This window comes from Mesoplodon densirostris, chromosome 4, assembly GCF_025265405.1.
Source record: "Mesoplodon densirostris isolate mMesDen1 chromosome 4, mMesDen1 primary haplotype, whole genome shotgun sequence".
NCBI lineage: Eukaryota > Metazoa > Chordata > Mammalia > Artiodactyla > Ziphiidae > Mesoplodon > Mesoplodon densirostris.
This window is the reverse complement of record NC_082664.1, coordinates 152,876,953-152,894,221: the sequence shown is the minus strand read 5'-3', so window position 1 is coordinate 152,894,221 and position 17,269 is coordinate 152,876,953. Positions and strand designations below refer to the sequence as shown.

The 17,269-nt window shown below is 44.8% G+C and overlaps 2 protein-coding genes across 2 annotated transcripts in view; both read right to left on the bottom strand.

Moving 5' to 3' along the window:
- The window catches only part of TRPM1 (transient receptor potential cation channel subfamily M member 1), a 140,755-nt gene that overhangs the window by 34,543 nt on the left and 88,943 nt on the right, over positions 1-17,269 (bottom strand). The window contains exons 20-25 of the mRNA XM_060096130.1: positions 13,353-13,526; positions 12,125-12,259; positions 11,325-11,375; positions 8,404-8,544; positions 7,489-7,518; positions 1,250-1,542 (exon numbers count right to left, since the gene is read on the bottom strand). Of these exons, the coding sequence (XP_059952113.1) occupies positions 1,250-1,542; positions 7,489-7,518; positions 8,404-8,544; positions 11,325-11,375; positions 12,125-12,259; positions 13,353-13,526 (824 nt within the window). The remainder of the gene's footprint in view (positions 1-1,249; positions 1,543-7,488; positions 7,519-8,403; positions 8,545-11,324; positions 11,376-12,124; positions 12,260-13,352; positions 13,527-17,269) is intronic.
- On the bottom strand, positions 2,778-3,776 carry LOC132488827 (palmitoyl-protein thioesterase ABHD10, mitochondrial-like). The gene has a single exon (XM_060097502.1). The coding sequence runs from the start codon at positions 3,774-3,776 to the stop codon at positions 2,811-2,813; it is 966 nt and encodes a 321-aa protein (XP_059953485.1). The 3' UTR covers positions 2,778-2,810.

Sequence of the window (17,269 nt, the reverse complement as noted above, 5' to 3'; positions counted from 1 at the left end):
CAGAGGGACCTGTGTACAATTCAAGTTCACATGTCTGTAAAGTTGCACGGGACTTTGGTTTCTGATTCCACATGTAAGGAACTTGGAAGTTGCCACTCTATCCTAATAAAAAGTAAAAAAGCTCAACAAACTCAAAATCCACAACTTTTCTAGATTCATCAGAGAATTGAGGTCACAGGGCAAATTGCTGTCCACCAAACTAGAAAGACAGAAAGCAGATACTGAGAATCACAACTTAATGGAGCACAAACCCGGGGAACCAGCACCGGGTTGGAAAACCTGAACTGTAATTGACAAATTTCTGGAGGCCCCGTGAGGACAAGTCTGCAAGTTAATAGCTCCGGGTGGCCCAGACTTAGAGAAGTGTCCACATTTTTGTGAGTTTTACCTCCAGGAGCCCCACCAAGTTCTCACAGAGAAGATGGGGGAAGAATCCTCTCATGTTGCCATCTGGGAGAGGGGAAAGGGTCCATTCTGAACTATGCCCAGAGCACTCTGTTCTTCATAACAAGGCCAGCCCTCGGGGGAAACTGGCTAACCAGAGCTCAACCTATTGGTGTTTTATCAGAGCCTAACTGAACTAGAGGGAGGGAAATACCCAACTCCAGCCCCCTGTAGCCGACCTAAGGGGGGGAAATCCAGAGGTACTTGTGAAGGTCAAGTCCAAGGGCACAGGTTCACTAAGTTGTTTCCTTATGAAAACTGGTCTCATTGTCTTTGCACTAAAATTGTGTTTCCCAGAAACAGAATCATGGACATAGAGAACAGACCGGTGGTTGCCAAGGGGGAGGGAGGTTGGGGTAAGCTTTCACATATAGAATGGATAAACAAGGTCCTACTGCATAGCACAGGGAACTATATTCAATATCCTGTGATAAACCATAATGGAAAAGATTATTAAAAAATGTGTATATATATATATATGTATATGTATAAACTGAGTCACTTTGCTGTACAGCAGGCATTACCACAACATTGTAAATCAACTATATTTCAACAAAAAACATATATTGATTAAAATTGGGTTTCCATAGTTTCCACCAGAAGGCAGTCAACAAAAAACAATGAGAGTCCAGAATGCCTCAGAGAGACAGAAGGAAAAATACTGACACAATGGACAAAGCACTTGATGAACAAGCTTTAAAGGTAATTGTACTTAAGTGAGAGATACATTTGCCACCCTTCCCAGCAAAGGGACAGTGCTCAGGACAAGTGTCTCCTGGTCCTTAAATTCCCTCTGGACACTCACTTTGAGTTGTTGTCCAGGTCCTGGGAGATGTCGTCCACCAGCTCGCTCTCAGAGGACTCATGGGCCATCGACTTGTAGAGCTTGCAGGCCACCAGGGCCTTTGCCATGCTCTCCTCCCCCCGCTGCCAGAGGAAGACTGCCATTTTTTGGCGCTTCATCAGCACGGCCCACACCATCAGCTCGTGGAAGGGGTACTGGAATCGACTCACGGCGGGGTCGTCCACATCGATGTCCAACTCCTCCTCCTTTTTCTTCTTCTTCTTTTTCTTCCCTTTGGCTGGAGGCTCATCATCCTGAGGGGAGAGAAGCACCTTTGCCATGGTTCTGCCATAAACATGCAACAAAGGGTTTCAGAACAACTGGAAAAAGGGAAACCTCTCCCTCCAAGGGAATAAAGAGAATTCTAAGTACATCTGCGGTTTCCAACCAGTGTACTAATTCTTTTGAAAAGATGCACATGTTTATTATGAGAAGTAAACCATCGAAAACCAAATGAACTGAAAAGGCATACTACTGTTTGAAGAGTTTATACCCCTGGGTTGGCAGGTTTTTTTCCCCCCAGAAGCCTCTAAAAATTGGAGAGATGCTGCAAAACTAAAACAAAGAAAACACTTCAATCCAAATCACCCCATGGGAGAGATAAAGCCTGTAGCTTATTTCCTCAGGGGAGTCTTCAAGTACCAACACTCGTTTGCCAGATACCGCCGGAGATTAATAGGAAAAATGTAAAAGGGGATGGAGAAAAATGTCTTGTTTCCCTACTAATGGTTTAAGGAAGCAAGCGTTCCATTTTTTAAAATTATTATTAATTAATTTATTTATTTTTGGCTGTGTTGGGTCTTTGTTGCTGCACGTGGGCTTTCTCTAGTTGCGGTGAGCGGGGGCTACTCTTTGTTGCGGTGAGCAGGCTTTTCATTGCAGTGGCTTCTCTTGCTGCGGAGCAGGGGCTCTAGGCCCGCAGGCTTCAATGGTTGTGGTGCCCAGGCTTAGTTGTTCCACGGCATGTGGGATCTTCCTGGCCCAGGGCTCGAACCCGTGTCCCCTGCATTGGCAGGCAGATTCTTTTTTTTTTAATATATAAAGTAATAGCTTTATTTTGAACTTTATTATGTTTCAGACATTTCTCTAGTCATTTTAGATTTATTTCAATAAACATTTTCCTATATCTTGTAAACCACATTTTAAAATCAGAAATAATTTTGCAAACCTCCATATACAATACCAAACAAAAAACAAAAAAATCAAGTTTTAGTAGCAATTCTAAGTAAGAGCTGGCACAGTTAACATAAGCATTAGAAGGTAAACATCTCTTGAATAAAAAAATGGGAAATATTTTAATGAAAAAAGTCAAGGATGGAAGGAAGGAGAAAAATTTTCAAACAGCAGCTGGCACTTTCTTCACAATCTGAATCACCTGTGCAAATACATCATTAAATACTCACATGATATTTACAAGGTAGAGATAAGAGAAAAAAACCTTCTAAGTATCAGGGTCCTTCATCTGTTATCCCTCTTCCATCTTCTGGATCCATTACTTTACATTCCAACTAAAACTGTGATTCTAGTTAACTACAGTTGAAAGCTTATCAATTAAGTCATCAATAGTGTAAGCCAGAAGTTGAATGTCTGCTTTTTCCTTCATTCGGTGATCACTATTCTTTCGGAGGATGACATCTACATCTGTGCTGACTGCTTGGTCAGCAACCTGCATGGACGTATGCCACGGTACAATGTCATCCTTCCTGCCGTGGAGCAATCTTATAGGGCAGCTCACAGAAATAGGACCACGTAACAAGCAGTGGCGCTCTGCTTCTTTAATGACACAGTACTGAATGCGATAAACTCCTTCTTCACTGTATTTTGATGGCATGGACCACACACCTTTCATCTCTATTTCCTTTTTTGCCTCAACAGGAAGCTGATTAAATTGTGTCACTAGGCCATCCGCAGCTGTTGTTATGCCAATAAGAGCAGCAACCTTTTGTGGCCGTGAGATTGCAGCATGAAGCATAAGCCATCCACCGAGGCTAGATCCAACTAGTATCTGTGGTCCTTCAGCTAAGTCATCAATTATAGAAAGAACATCTTTGCTCCATTTTCCCACTGTGCATTCTTCTAAGTTACCATCTGAATTTCCAACTCCTGAGTAATCAAGCCTTATATAGGCATGACCTAGAGATTTGCAAAACTCCTCAATCGCCAATGCTTTTGTACCATTCATACTAGAAATATAGCCAGGGATGAAGATAATTCCTGGACTTTTGCCTTTTAGCCTCTTATAAGCCAGGTTTGGAAGGTCTGGTCGACTAAGGAAAGAGACTGATGTCTTTTGTCTGCAAGCTGAGAGCCACCGTGGCGCCTGCTCGGCCTTCGGTGCAAGTAACGTGCTGAGCCCACAGTGGAAGCCGAAGGAGACGGCCATCCAGCCCCACCTGCGACAACGTACCCCGGCAGGCGGATTCTTAACCACTGCGCCACCAGGGAGGTCCCACAAGTGCTCCATTTTGAATGAGCTTTGTCTTTTCATGGATGTGCTATAAAAGGAGGGTCTCCCATGACTGGGAGAATTGGGGTTGAAACACGGTCAACATTTCCCATTTCCTGAAGGGATTATGAGGGATGATTCTGAAAACAGAGAAGGACCCTAAAGGAATGTCTGTCATGACTGGGAGAACTGGGGTTGAAACACGGGAGTGTCATGGAAATATATGGGGCTCAGACTATTCCAGGCTAGGGCTTCAGTACCCACTAGAATAACAGAAATGGGTATTTGCTCTTTTGCAAACAGCTTTCATCAATGATCTACTTTTATTCTTATACTGACTCTGAGAGGTTGTGAATGTCTTCCATTCCATCAGATGAGGAAGTTGTGACCCAAAATCTGAATAATTTGCCCACATACACACAGCTGGAGTGGCTGGGCAGGGTGGGGGTGAGGGGGGAGACTGGCTCTCCAATTCCTATCACATGTTGTTCATGCTAACCCAAGTTTTATAACCTTATAATGAGTTGTCCGACATTTTAACTGAAACTATTATATCTTGCCTTGGATTTAAATGTTTTTGTTCAGGGACTTCCCTGTGGCACAGTGGTTAAGAATCTGCCTGCCAGTGCAGGGGACACGGGTTCGATCCCTGGGCCGGGAAGATCCCACATGCTGTGGAACAACTAAGCCTGTGTGCCACAACTACTGAAGCCCATGCACCTAGAGCCCATGCTCCACAAGAGAAGCCACCGCAATGAGAAACCCGCACACCTCAACGAAGAGTAGGCCCCGCTCGCCTCAACTAGAGAAAGCCCATGCCCAGCAACGAACACCCAACACAGCCAAAAGTAAATAAATAAATAAATAAAATTTAAAAGTGTTTTTGTTCAAATTTTCCAATTTGTCCCAGTAAAACTACAGTTTCCGTCATTTAGGAAGGTTGGTCTACATAGGTTAAAAATTGACATTATGGAAATTAAAAAATAAACATAGCTTTATTTTCAAGAATATATCCAGTCAAATAAAAATCCACTAAGGACTAATGAAATGCTGTAAAACAGAAACCCTTTTAAGCCTATTTTTCAATAATACATTGTATTATTAAAATACTAGTTGTATGCAAATTCTGTTAAAATAATTTTAAGATTGCTAGAGAAAGAATATAACCAACAAGGGATTAATTTCCCTAAAATGCAAGAACTGCCACAAAGCAACAAGAAAAAGAAACAACCCAATAAAATAACAAAAGGTATGAACTGGAAGTTAAAAAGAAATTGACCCATCCACAATCACAGTAAGAGCCTCTAAACACCCCTCACTTAGAAATCAACTTGAAAAAATTAGTACAGATAGGAGCAAATTGAATAATAACATTATCAAGTTTGATTTGACAAAGACATATATGTACTGTATCCAACAAACCAGGAGTACACATTTGTTTCTAACACACATGAATCATTAACAAAATTCCACCTGGCATTATTACCTAATTCTTTTGAGATTTTCTATATCAACAAATTCCAGATATCAGAAATCATGTAGTATACACTCAAAGAATAAAATAAAAAATCAACAAGAGTAGGATAGCAACAATAACAAAATTCTGTATCTGGAAAATTTAAAATACACTTATAAATAACTTGTGGATTAATGAGGAATGTATAAACTGTTTAGAAATGAATTGCAATGAAAGTTCTACTTACCCAAACCTGTGGGATACCATGAAAACAATGCTCAGAGAAAAAAGTTGTACTCCTTATGCATTTATTGGCACACAGGAAAGACTGAAAATAGTCAGGGACTTCTCTGGCAGTCCAGTGGTTAAGATGCCACGCTCCCACTTCAGGGGACACAGGTTCCATCCCTGGTTGGGAAACTAAGATCCCACATTCCACATGGCATGGCCAAAAAAAAAAAAAATGATGTGAACACTATAAATATGGTACAATTTGGAGTCCCTTGGGAAGGGCCTCTTTCTCATACACTTCCAAATAATCTTCCCCCATCTATCCCAGTGCCTTGACAATCTGTCAGTATAGATTGATTCCTTTAAACTAATTAATTAAAATAATTTTTTTTTAAAAAAGCAAATGGGCAAACTTCACTTTCAAATTGAGTCAATAAAAATAATACAGTAACTCCATATAAAGTATATGGAAGGAATGAATACAAATAAAAGATATTAATAAAATAGAAAACAGAAAAAAGAAAGTTGCTTAATAAAGCAAAAATACCAATCAAATCTGAAGGCAAGTATGGTTAAGAAAAAATGGGAGAAGATATAAATATAAAAAAACTGGAACAAGAAATGGCACACAACTAAAGATATTGAAAAAATTAGAATACTATGTAAAGGTTTATACCAAAGTACTTGAAAGTCTAGAAGTAAATTGTTTGCTAGGAAAATATAATGGACCAAAGCTGACTCTAGAAAATAGAAAAGCTCAATGAACTCATGTTATGAAAATTATTATAAAGGCAGTGAAAAATATGCCCCTAAAACACAGGACTGGGACCAGGCTATTTTATAGGAGAGTTCCACCAAACCTTCACCCAACAGATAAAGCCAACATGATGCAACCAACCTAAGAGAGCATGGACTTATGGAAAGCTGCATATCATAACCCTTCTAGTTATGCTGAAGGTTGGTGTCAACTGTGAACACAGAATCAAAACCTACCCTGTATCCAAACAGAAATTGGGATGCTATTTGACTCATGAATTTGAGAAGAGTCTTTACAATAGACAGTCTTAATATTCTGTGTTATGATATTTCTTTCACTCATTTATATATTTTCATGTCTAGTGCTTTTTTAAAAATTAATTAATTAATTTGTTTGGCTGCATTGGGTCTTCATTGAGGTGCACAGGCTTCTCATTGTGGTGGCTTCTCTTGTTGCAAAGCACGGGCTTCAGTAGTTGTGGCTTGTGGGCTCTAGAGCACAGGCTCAGTAGTTGTGGCTTAGTTGCTCCACGACATGTGGGATCTTCCTGGACCAGGGCTCAAACCCATGTCCCCTGCATTGGCAGGAGGATTCTTAACCACTGCACCACCAGTGAAGTCCTAGTGCTTTGTTCTTAAGGTTTCTTGTTCAGGTTATTTCTGGATACTTTTGTCCAATGTGAGGAAACTTTGTCAACATTTCTGGGTTTTCTAGAAACCAAATTTTTTTGCCAATAATAATTTTCCCCCTTTTTAAAGTATCCTTCCTTTATTTATTTTTTCACGTGGTAAAATTTCCAGAACATTTTTTTTTTTTTTTTTTTTTTTGGTGGTGTGTGGGCTTCTCACTGTTGTGGCCTCTCCCATTGCAGAGCACAGGCTCCGGACACGCAGGCTCAGCGGCCACAGCTCACGGGCCCAGCTGCTCCGTGGCATGTGGGATCTTCCCGGACTGGGGCACGAACCCGTGTCCCCTGCATTGGCAGGCAGACTCTCAACCACTGAGCCACCAGGGAAGCCCCAGAACACTTTTAAAAACCAGTGGGGTTAATGATGCCAACAATAATGGATGTGCTTGACTTGTTCTTGATTTTGATAAAAATGAATTGGGTGGCTTTTACCTTTTAAAACATGTCTGTGATCTTTTTTTATATAATTTGACTAAATCATCCAACTAAATTTTGGTGTGTGGTGTAGTGGATTTATTCATGGAAAACAAACTTGTGCAATTTTATGTTAAATACAAAATGAAGAGGGCTCCATATACTTGACCACAATATCATAAAGCCGTTGGAAACAAGTCCTACTTACTTCCATTCCCAGAAGTTTGAGAGCTTTAGGCTGAATAATGAAAGGGGAGAAAAAAATGAATGGAATCAGATAACTGATATTATGATACTGGGGGTTGCACATTAGTAATATCTTTAGTAGCAATAATAATAGATTTAAAAGCACTTGGTATCGTTAACAATTAAGGACAAACTCAAGGAAAGGAAATGCTTTAATATGGAACCTCTGCTTCTGTCAGCCCAGGTCAGGTTGAGGAGAGAGATGTGCAGACATGGGACCCGCATCCCAGGTAGAACCAGAGAAGTTCACCCACAGAGCAGACACAGAGCTACGGAGCTCTGAGTGCGGGCGAGGCGAGGGCTTCATGGAAGATCTCACACGTGAATTGGGCTTGCGGCACACGTGGGGTTTTGATGGGGCAAGACGCCGCAGACACAGTAGTAGAGTTAGATTCTGGCAGTGGTACATGGTCGCCCACAACAGGGTGGGGACGGCTGGGGAGAGCCTTAGACGCTGTGATCATGAGCTTGACAGTGATTCGTCAGGCGCTGGGGATCCTCGGGAATTTTTGAGCTGGGAGTGCACTGTTGGGTCCCTCGTTTTGGAGAACTGGGGCGGGTCCAGCGGTAGGATGGATGGGAGAGGGCAGAGACAAGGGAGCCCGGGAAGAAGGCTATTGCGAACAAAGGATGGGGCAGGGGCAAGTGCTGGGCTGTGCGGCCCCACGAGCTGAGGGAGGAAGGTGCGTGGTGAAGCCTGGGCGTCTGGAGGCATGCTGAGACCTCCCACCAAGAGCCACTGCGGGAGGACGGGCAGGTGTGCTGGGGGATGGGGTGATGAGCTCGGCTTTGAAGCGGCTGAGTTATTGGAAAGGCTAGCAAGGAACCACATGTGATTCTGGGAACCACAGAACACCACATGTTTGCTGAGTTCTACCCTCTTGGGTCCAAACAGGTTGTTGTAAAGGGTCCGGAAGCCCTTCCTTGTGTAGTTGCAGCGGTAGGCGCCCCCCATGAGGTACTCCAGCACGAGCCCAATGTCTATGAGGCTGATGTGGTAATCGGGTGGAAGGTTGCCCTGTAAGAAAAGAAGCTGTGTCTCAGGCCCTGCGAGAAGGGACCCGCAGCATGGACTTCAGCAACACCTCGGCATCATGGTCATTCCTGCCTACGAAGTGAGAGTTAGTGGTACCAACGGGGCATTAAACAATCTTCAGTCTGTTTCTATAGGATTGCGGGAGATAAGGGGGTAAACCATGTTCCAGAAAATGGGTTAGACTCCCCAATGAGAAGAATTAGAAGCCCATGAGGCTGGAGGGGAGAGGTCTGGGCTTGTCCGTGAGCTCGGACAGAATGGCCTGTAATGTGCATTTAAACATAAGGGAAAGAAAATAATATATATATAAAGAATGTATATATGTATAATTGAATCACTTTGCTGTACAGCAGGAATTAACCCAACATTATAAACTATGCTTCCATAGAAAAGAATATTAAACATGTATATAAATGTATAACTGAATCACTTTGCTGTACAGCAGAAATTAACACAACATTGTAAATCAACTATGCTTCAATAAAAATATCGATTAAGGAAAAAATACATAAAGGAAAGATGGTGTAGCTGGTGCATAGAGCAGATTCATGTTGTTGAGAAGGTGCTTTGACAGCTGCTTGCAGGGGAGAAGCCAGCTTCGGGGGGCTGGCGTCCAGATTTTCTGCAGAAGGAGGGAATGAGCAGCGTGACAGGCAGGAGGACTCTGTGGAAGACAGTGGGCAGACAGAATACCCCTGGGGGGCCGGGAACTTTCTAGGGGAAGCTCCACATGGTGCCCTGTGACTTTCTGGGGGAGCCCTCAGATGTCAGTAAGAACACAAACACTGCCACCTATCTGATGAGCCCGGGAGTCGGTGAAGGGGCCGAGTCCTGCAGCGGAACGGAAGAGGCTGCGTTGAGATAAAGGTCGCGTGTGGGCGGAGGGGAGGAGGGCCGAGGGGCATCCGTGCATCTGTAAGTCGGTCATTCACGCCAGAGGGCAGTTGGCTTATCCAGGAGGCAGAACTGACCGGTCCATTATAAGGATGTTTTGCTATGTGCTGTTTCCTGCTTGGTTAATTTTCTCTGGCTGAAATGATGGTAGAAACCTGGGCTCCATCCCATGGAGGTTACACCTTCCAAATGTCCTCCCTGTACATGAGGACTGAATCCTTCACTCAGCCATTGCAAGTTTGTTCAGCCCCTACCGTGATCCTTGACCAAGTCGGGGATTCCAGATGAGGGGATAAGGAGATACAGCCCTGCCTTGGGGAGCTTGCTGTTTTGGGGGAAAAGGGCCAAGCCACCCTCAGTCCCGATGCAGCAGCATGTTCAGGCCCCCACTCTGCTAGGGTGGGCAGGTGGGAGGGTGAGAAAGGGCTTCCCGTGGAGGTAGGAGCGGGCAGGGGAGACGGGCATGGCCCTGGGACAGAACACGTGATGGGTATGTGATAGGCCCAGTGGGGACAAGTTTCTTAGCAGGAGCTTGAATTTCATGAGACGTGGAGGCTTTTAAGTGGGGGCGTCCTGTGTCCGGGGAGGGTGGGAGGAGGATGATCGAAGCCACTTAGGTGAGACATGGTTGGGTCTACACTTGAGTAGCTGTGGCTTTTGAATGTTCGTGCTTCTGAATCTAAGAAATCTGGGAAAGTGGGAAACAAGGGCACTCACTGGTCTCTCTTGGTTCCCAGATCCACCGATTCTGCTCTGATCCAATGAGTGTGCGTAGTAAAAGCCAAATTCTCACATTAGCAGAATTAGATATTTGTATGAAGTCTGACCAGCCTATCTGGGACTCTGGCTGAAGGCCCTCTTCTCTCCTTTGCATTACTTCCTCCTGCTCAGAACGTGAGTACACGTCCTGCGCTCTGCATGCCAGGGACTGCATTCTGGCCGAATGAATTGTGCTGCGTTAACCTGGTCTGACCCTCCAGCCTGTGGTGATAGGACCCAAGAAACACCAGGACAGAACAGGGAGTGGATGGGATCCTATAAGAAGGCAGACTCTAAGGCATTAGCAGCGCTGGGGATGGGGGAAAGCATCTATCACTTACTAAGGAGGAAACAGAAACAGCCAAGAACTGCTGCACAGGACACACAGAATGACAGGAGGCCCATCCTGCTAGGACTTCTGGAAAGAGGCACAGTGAAGGGGTGAGGGGAAGATCTGAAACACGCAGAGCGTGGGGGCTCTGGGCAGCAGTGAGGAGCCCACCCCTTGGCTGGCGCTCCTGCCTTGGTGATGGGGCCAACCCACTGTCAAACAGTCATGCAGCGTGAGTCCATTGTGTGTGGGATGAACATTTCATTTAAAGAAGATGACATTTTTTAAAAGTAAACTCTTTTCATGGAGAGAAGAATTCATGACTTCTTATGCCTCCAATAAGATGACAACACATTTGGAAATTTTAAAAATTGCTTTAAAAAATGTCTCATTAAGACACAGACAGACCTACTAGAGAATGGACTTGAGGACATGGGGAGGGGGGAGTGTAAGCTGGGACAAAGCGAGAGAGTGGCATGGACATATATAAACTACCAAATGTAAAATAGATAGCTAGTGGGAAGCAGCCGCATAGCACAGGGAGATCAGCTCGGTACTTTGTGACCACCTAGAGGGGTGGGATAGGGAGTGTGGGAGGGAGGGAGATGCAAGAGGGAAGAGATATGGGAACATATGTATATGTATAACTGATTCACTTTGTTATACAGCAGAAACTAACACTCCATTGTAAAGCAATTATACTCCAATAAAGATGTTAAAAAAAAATGTCTCATTAAAAGACGTCAACAGGTAAAGGACTATGAAAGAGGAGACTGACCTTTTTTACATCCCTCACCAGCAAATGAAGTGTGTTTGGTGGACCCAGTCTCTGAAAGAGAAACATTCAGCCATATTCAATATGTTTTTCTGTTCAACTTTTGGAGTAAAATCCAACTCTACTTTATAGAATTAATGAAGTCCTGTGTCTTTTACAAGACAGGACTAGGACTGGTCATGGGTAAGAAGTATCCCACATGTTCAAAAATATGTTAAATGCCTTTTATTGCATTATTTTAAAGAGCATCTTAGGATGTACTCTATTTTCTTAACAGTTCATCAAGTTTTAGCAAGCAACCACCCAGGACCACTTCTGCTGCTTAAAATTTTAGAATGGGGAAGGAAAGGTACATTCTCAAAATTCACGTGGTAATAATACAAGCCAAGAGGTTTTCATCCTAACACTTTCATTCTAATATCAGGAGCTCCTTGCTGTGCAAACTCAGTTTTCCATTTTTCACCAAAGCCTCATAAAAAGTGGGAGTCCCCAGAAACAAACGACTGCTCACCCCGGGATCTTTTCACTCTGCTAATGACCCCGGGGGCTGGATTCTTTCTTTGTATAAACTTGTCCTCGTGCACCACCCCTGAGTTAATGTTACAGACGGGGGTGCTGGCTAGCCTGGTGGAGGTGGGTGAAGAGGGGACCATCCACTGAGCCCACGTGTCAGGTGAGAGCAGTCGTCCTTAAATGATGGGCCTCCCGCTGAAGCCATGTTCTGATGGGGATGCTCCTCCAAGTGCATTCTTGCATCCCCAGGGCTAGCTCCCCTCCGCCCTCCCCCCTTCTGGACCACTCACGGTGTTATAAAGCTCTTCCAGCCTCGGGATGGTGAGAAAATGCTGCATGTTGACTCCGTTTTCAATCAGGAGCTTCACGAAGTCCACTCGGTCTAAGACCAGTGCGTCCAACATGGCCTGCTCCAGAGCGTTCACCTGTGCGAGCCCAAGAGAGGGGCATCAGTGCCTCAGGAGGGACAGGGACACTGGACAGGGGACCCTGGAAGCTCTCAGAAAGGCTCTTCAGGCCCCCAGGCCCAGAGCATCCTGAACAAGGCTCTCTTTACTTTTGGTCCTGAGTAAACACGCCCCATTGCCCCCTTCCTTCCTTCTCAGTTTGTCCCTAGGTGTCCTATCAAAGCATCACAGAAGGATACATTTAATACAAAGTGAAAAATGTTCAAAATGACAGCCAAACTGGTGTTGCTCTCTAGTTATCAGGTTTTTTAAAAAAATTAAAATAGAGTTGATTAGCTTTTCTTGTAATGTAAACATGAGAAGGAAATTCAAAATAAAACTGCAATCAGTGCTTGAGTCTCCAAGCTCGGATCTCCATATACAATGTTTTTTTGAGGTGGTAGACTGTAACATTTTATCTACTATTAGTTATCATTTATGTCTCTACCCTTCAACAATGGTCGAACCTGCAGCGCTCAATGTAATGTGAGGTTTTGCTGGAGAGAATTTGTTTGACTGAGAACTACCCCCTGCGGGCATGCTGTGGGCCACCGGGGTGAGTGACCGCAATGATGCCAGTCACAGGGCACCACAGAGGCCCAGCACCCTGTCTTGCTGTGTCCTGACAGCAGCAAGGCCAGAACCACAGGTGCTACGTGTCTCAGCCTCCCAGCCCAGGCAACTGCAGTTACCCATGCATCCCTATCACAGGCTCCATCTTTTGTCCCTGAGCTGCATTTATTCATGGTTGATTTGTTTCCCGTGTTTCCACGCAACAAACATCCACATGTCTTCAGGCGGAGAGAGGCACTGGTGGGCAAGGTGGCCCGGGCCTCCCCTGTGAGTGACTTCATTCTCCCCCAAAGCAGGACCCTCTGGCATTTGTGACATCCTGCCAGCCATTTGAAATATTGACACTGTCCCATCAATGCTTCATCACTGCCTCCTGGGCTCGGGGCCCCGGGTGGGGCTGGGGCAGAGGCAGTAAGAACTGCCCCCTTCCCTGGAGGAGGGTGACTGGCTCCGAGGTCCCCAGGAGCCTGGGAAACGGGAGCAGACATGTCCCACGTACCCAGTTCAGCAGCTCGAGCTTCCGGGGGTCAGTTTCTTCCTCCACCTCCTCTTTCACCTTCCCTTTCTTCTTGCCTTTTCCTTTTCCTCTGCCCCCCTTGGTGGTCGCTGTGGGTGGCTTCTTCTCCTTCTCCATGGCCTTGCTATCCGTTGGGGGGGCCAGACTTCCCAGGGGCTGCAGTCCATAGCAGGCAGAGTTGGGAAAGGGATTAAAGCCAACCCATGTCCCAGGACAAGTGCACGGACCGCCCCTCCCGTCTGCGTGCACACGCTCGCACACACATGCACACACAGGTACACATGTACCTACATACAGGTGCACATGCACACACAGGTGCACACACAGATACACATGCACACGCACTCGTGCAAACATGAGCACCCATGCACAGACATGCACGCAGGCACACATACTTGTGACTACACACACGCACACACACTCAGCTGTTGCAGGCCTGGCTGTCTGATGGAGAAGCTCCTGATTTCGTGACCATCTGTTACTTAAATGCTTGATGAAGTTCACTCATGTACTTAAAGTGGCTCAAGTTTTGACTGAGTGTGTTTTTGCCCAAAGGAAAGGGTGCTGAGAGGTAAGCTTAAAGCGCCAAAGAGAAGTGTCTGTGGCAGCTGATGAAGACCAGAGAAGACAATTGTGAAGGGGTCAGGGCTTCCCTGGTGGTGCAGTGGTTAAGAACCCGCCTGCCAATGCAGGGGACACGGGTTCGAGCCCTGGTCCGGGAAGATCCCACATGCCGTGGGAGCAACTAAGCCTGTGTGCCACAGCTACTGAGCCTGAGCTCTAGAGCCTGTGAGCCACAACTACGGAAGCCCACACACCTAGAACCCGTGCTCCGCATCAAAGAGAAGCCACCCCAATGAGAAGCCCACGCACCACAACGAAGAGTAACCCCTGCTCGCCGCAATGAGAGAAAGCCCATGCGTAGCACCGAAGACCCAACGCAGCCAAAAATAAATAAATAAAATTAATTAATTAAAAAAAATAATTCTAGAAAGACTACAGAGTCATAGGCACATAGTTGATGGAGAACTTCAACTATTAAAGGAAGACCTGAGAGACCATATACTTGATTGTGAGGGAAACAAAGAAGGACTTTTGGTTCCAGGTTGTGGTCTTGATCTCGTGTTTCCTGCTTTCCCTCACTTCCCATGGAAATGACAGCAGGAAACAGAGGACTATGGAAAAGAAAAATTCATTTCAGGGAGAAGAGGCAGACCAGAGCCATTGAGATGTTTCTGGAAATGCTGTTGGGTAGTTAAAGCTGTGGTGAGGCAGCTGAAGCCCAGGATGAGTAATGTGGGGGTAATGGGGGAGGTGGCACCAGATTTCCAAAGAGGGAGAGTTAATGGTGGGTAGAAAGCATGGTGATTAGTAAAGGACTGTCTACAGAGCAGGAGACCACCCACCCCCTCTCGTACGTCACGCCCCCTCCCCAGTGGGTGGGTGCAGAGCAGCTCTACTCCTGGGCTTCACCCCAGGCAGAACCTGGAAGAATGTCTGCTGAAGAACTGGGCGGGTCCTTGCACTGTTGGTAGGAATGTAAATTGATACAGCCAATTTGGAGAACAGTATGGAGGTTCCTTAAAAAACTAGAAATAGAACTACCATACGACCCAGCAATCCCACTACTAGGCATATACCCTGAGAAAACCATAATTCAAAAAAAAGCATGTACCACAATGTTCACTGCAGCTCTATTTACAATAGCCAGGACATGGAAGCAACTTTAAGTGTCCATCGACAGATGAATGGATAAAGATGTGGCACATATATACAATGGAATATTACTCAGTCATAAAAAGAAACAAAATTGAGTTATTTGTAGTGAAGTGGATGGACCTAGAGTCTGTCATACAGAGTGAAGTAAGTCAGAATGAGAAAAACAAATACCATATGCTAACCATATATATGGAATCTAAAAAAAAAAAGATTATGAAGAACCTAGGGGCAGGACAAGAATAAAGATGCAGACGTAGAGAATAGACTTGAGGACATGGGGAGGGGGAAGGGTAAGCTGGGACAAAGTGAGAGTGGCATTGACATATATATACTACCAAATATAAAATAGATAGCTAGTGGGAAGCAGCCGCATAGCACAGGGAGATCAACTCTGTGCTTTGTGACCACTTAGAGGGGTGGGATAGAGAGGGTGGGAGGGAGACACAAGAGGGAGGCGATATGGGATGTATGTATATGTATAGCTGATTCATTTTATTATAAAGCAGAAGCTAACACACCATTGTAAAGCAATTATACTCCAATAAAGATGTTAAAAAAAAAAAGGGGAGGGTCTGCATAGGGAGGTCCAGTGCCGCACCAGCCTGCTCCAATCTGCAGAGGGCAAAGAAAAGCTGTTCAGTAGACACCCCCATCCTAAATGGGGAACTCTTGGTCAGTCCTCCCAAAGAGGAGAAAAACCTATTTGTAAAATAGGCTCCTTATACTAATTGTTCAGCCCCATCCCTCACTCTGAAATGGGGATAGGCAAGCAAGGATCTGCAACAGAAAAGGACAAAATGAACAATGGGAACAGCTGACCAGGGAGAAAATAGAGATAATTCAGGGAACAGGAGAGGACTTAAAAAAATACAATTTGTATCCTCAGATATTGCATTCATGAGATGAAAACAGGCTGACATGAAAATGGAACCATCAGAAAACAAGAAAGCTTTCTCAGACATCAAAAATAGGATTGCCTACATTTAAAAAAATAGCACAAAAAATGCTAAGGAAAAAGCTGTGATTTCCAAAAACCTACAGCAAAATGATAGAGAGACAGAAGTGATAAAATGGAGGATCAGCCCAAGGGTACCAACATTTGCTTAACTGATAGGAATTCCAGAGGAAGAGAAAGAGAGAAAATGAAGGTGGAAATACTCAAAGAAGCGGTAGAAGAAAATTTCACAGAGCTGGGGAAAGGCTTGGGTCTTTATCATAAAGGGGCCTCTGACAGCCAAGCAGAATGAATGGCCACATGAGTCCTTGAGTTTGCTGTCTCTGTACATTTCATTCTCATTTGTTTGAAATAGAACACATGTCCCTGTGAAATTTCTAAACACTGAAGATAAAGAGCAGACCTCAAACTACATCTGAGAGAAGACAGTGGTTCATCATAATTGGAGGAGGATCACATGGCAACCATGAGCCTGGTGTGTGGCAGAGTGTTTTCAGACGTGTAAAGACAGAGAATGGTTATCTTCCCACACATGTTCATGAAAAAAATTACTTGAAGATCTACTGCAGCAAAATGAAAAAGAAATCTGAGAGAGAGGAAGACATGGAGTGTGGGAAGAAATGAACCTGTCTGAGAACACACTGCAGGGGTGTCTGATGTGGTCAGCTGCACAGCAAACTTTGAGAGCATCCGGAGAAACACGAGGCTTTGAAAGATTCTACAAGAAGAAAGGGAATTGCACTCAGTGGACAGTAATAATTAAAAGAATAGATCGTCTTGATGATGTGAGGCATATGCTATGAAGAAAAAAGAGAATCAATTTGGAAATGCAAGGGAAAGCAAACATCTAGCTATTCAAATAAGTCATGGTCCAAATATGAAGGAAACTCAAAGGTCCCATAATTTTATTTTATTTATTTATTTTTGTTTTGTTTTGTTTTTTTGCGGTACGCGGGCCTCTCACTGCTGTGGCCTCTCTCGTTACAGAGCACAGGCTCCGGACGCGCAGGATCAGCGGCCATGGCTCACGGGCCCAGCCGCTCCGCGGCATGTGGGATCTTCCCAGACCGGGGCATGGACCCGTGTCCCCTGCATCAGTAGGCGGACTCTCAACCACTGCGCCACCAGAGAAGCCCAAAGGTCCCATAATTTTAAACAATGGATGGACTGTAGAAACTGTGATGCTTGTTGTATTTTCCTTTGTGTGGCCCAGGTGATTGACCCA

Excerpts from the sequence above, each read along its gene's own strand:
- LOC132488827 (XM_060097502.1), bottom strand. The coding sequence starts at position 3,776 with ATGAAAAGACAAAGCTCATTCAAAATGGAGCACTTGTGGGACCTCCCT.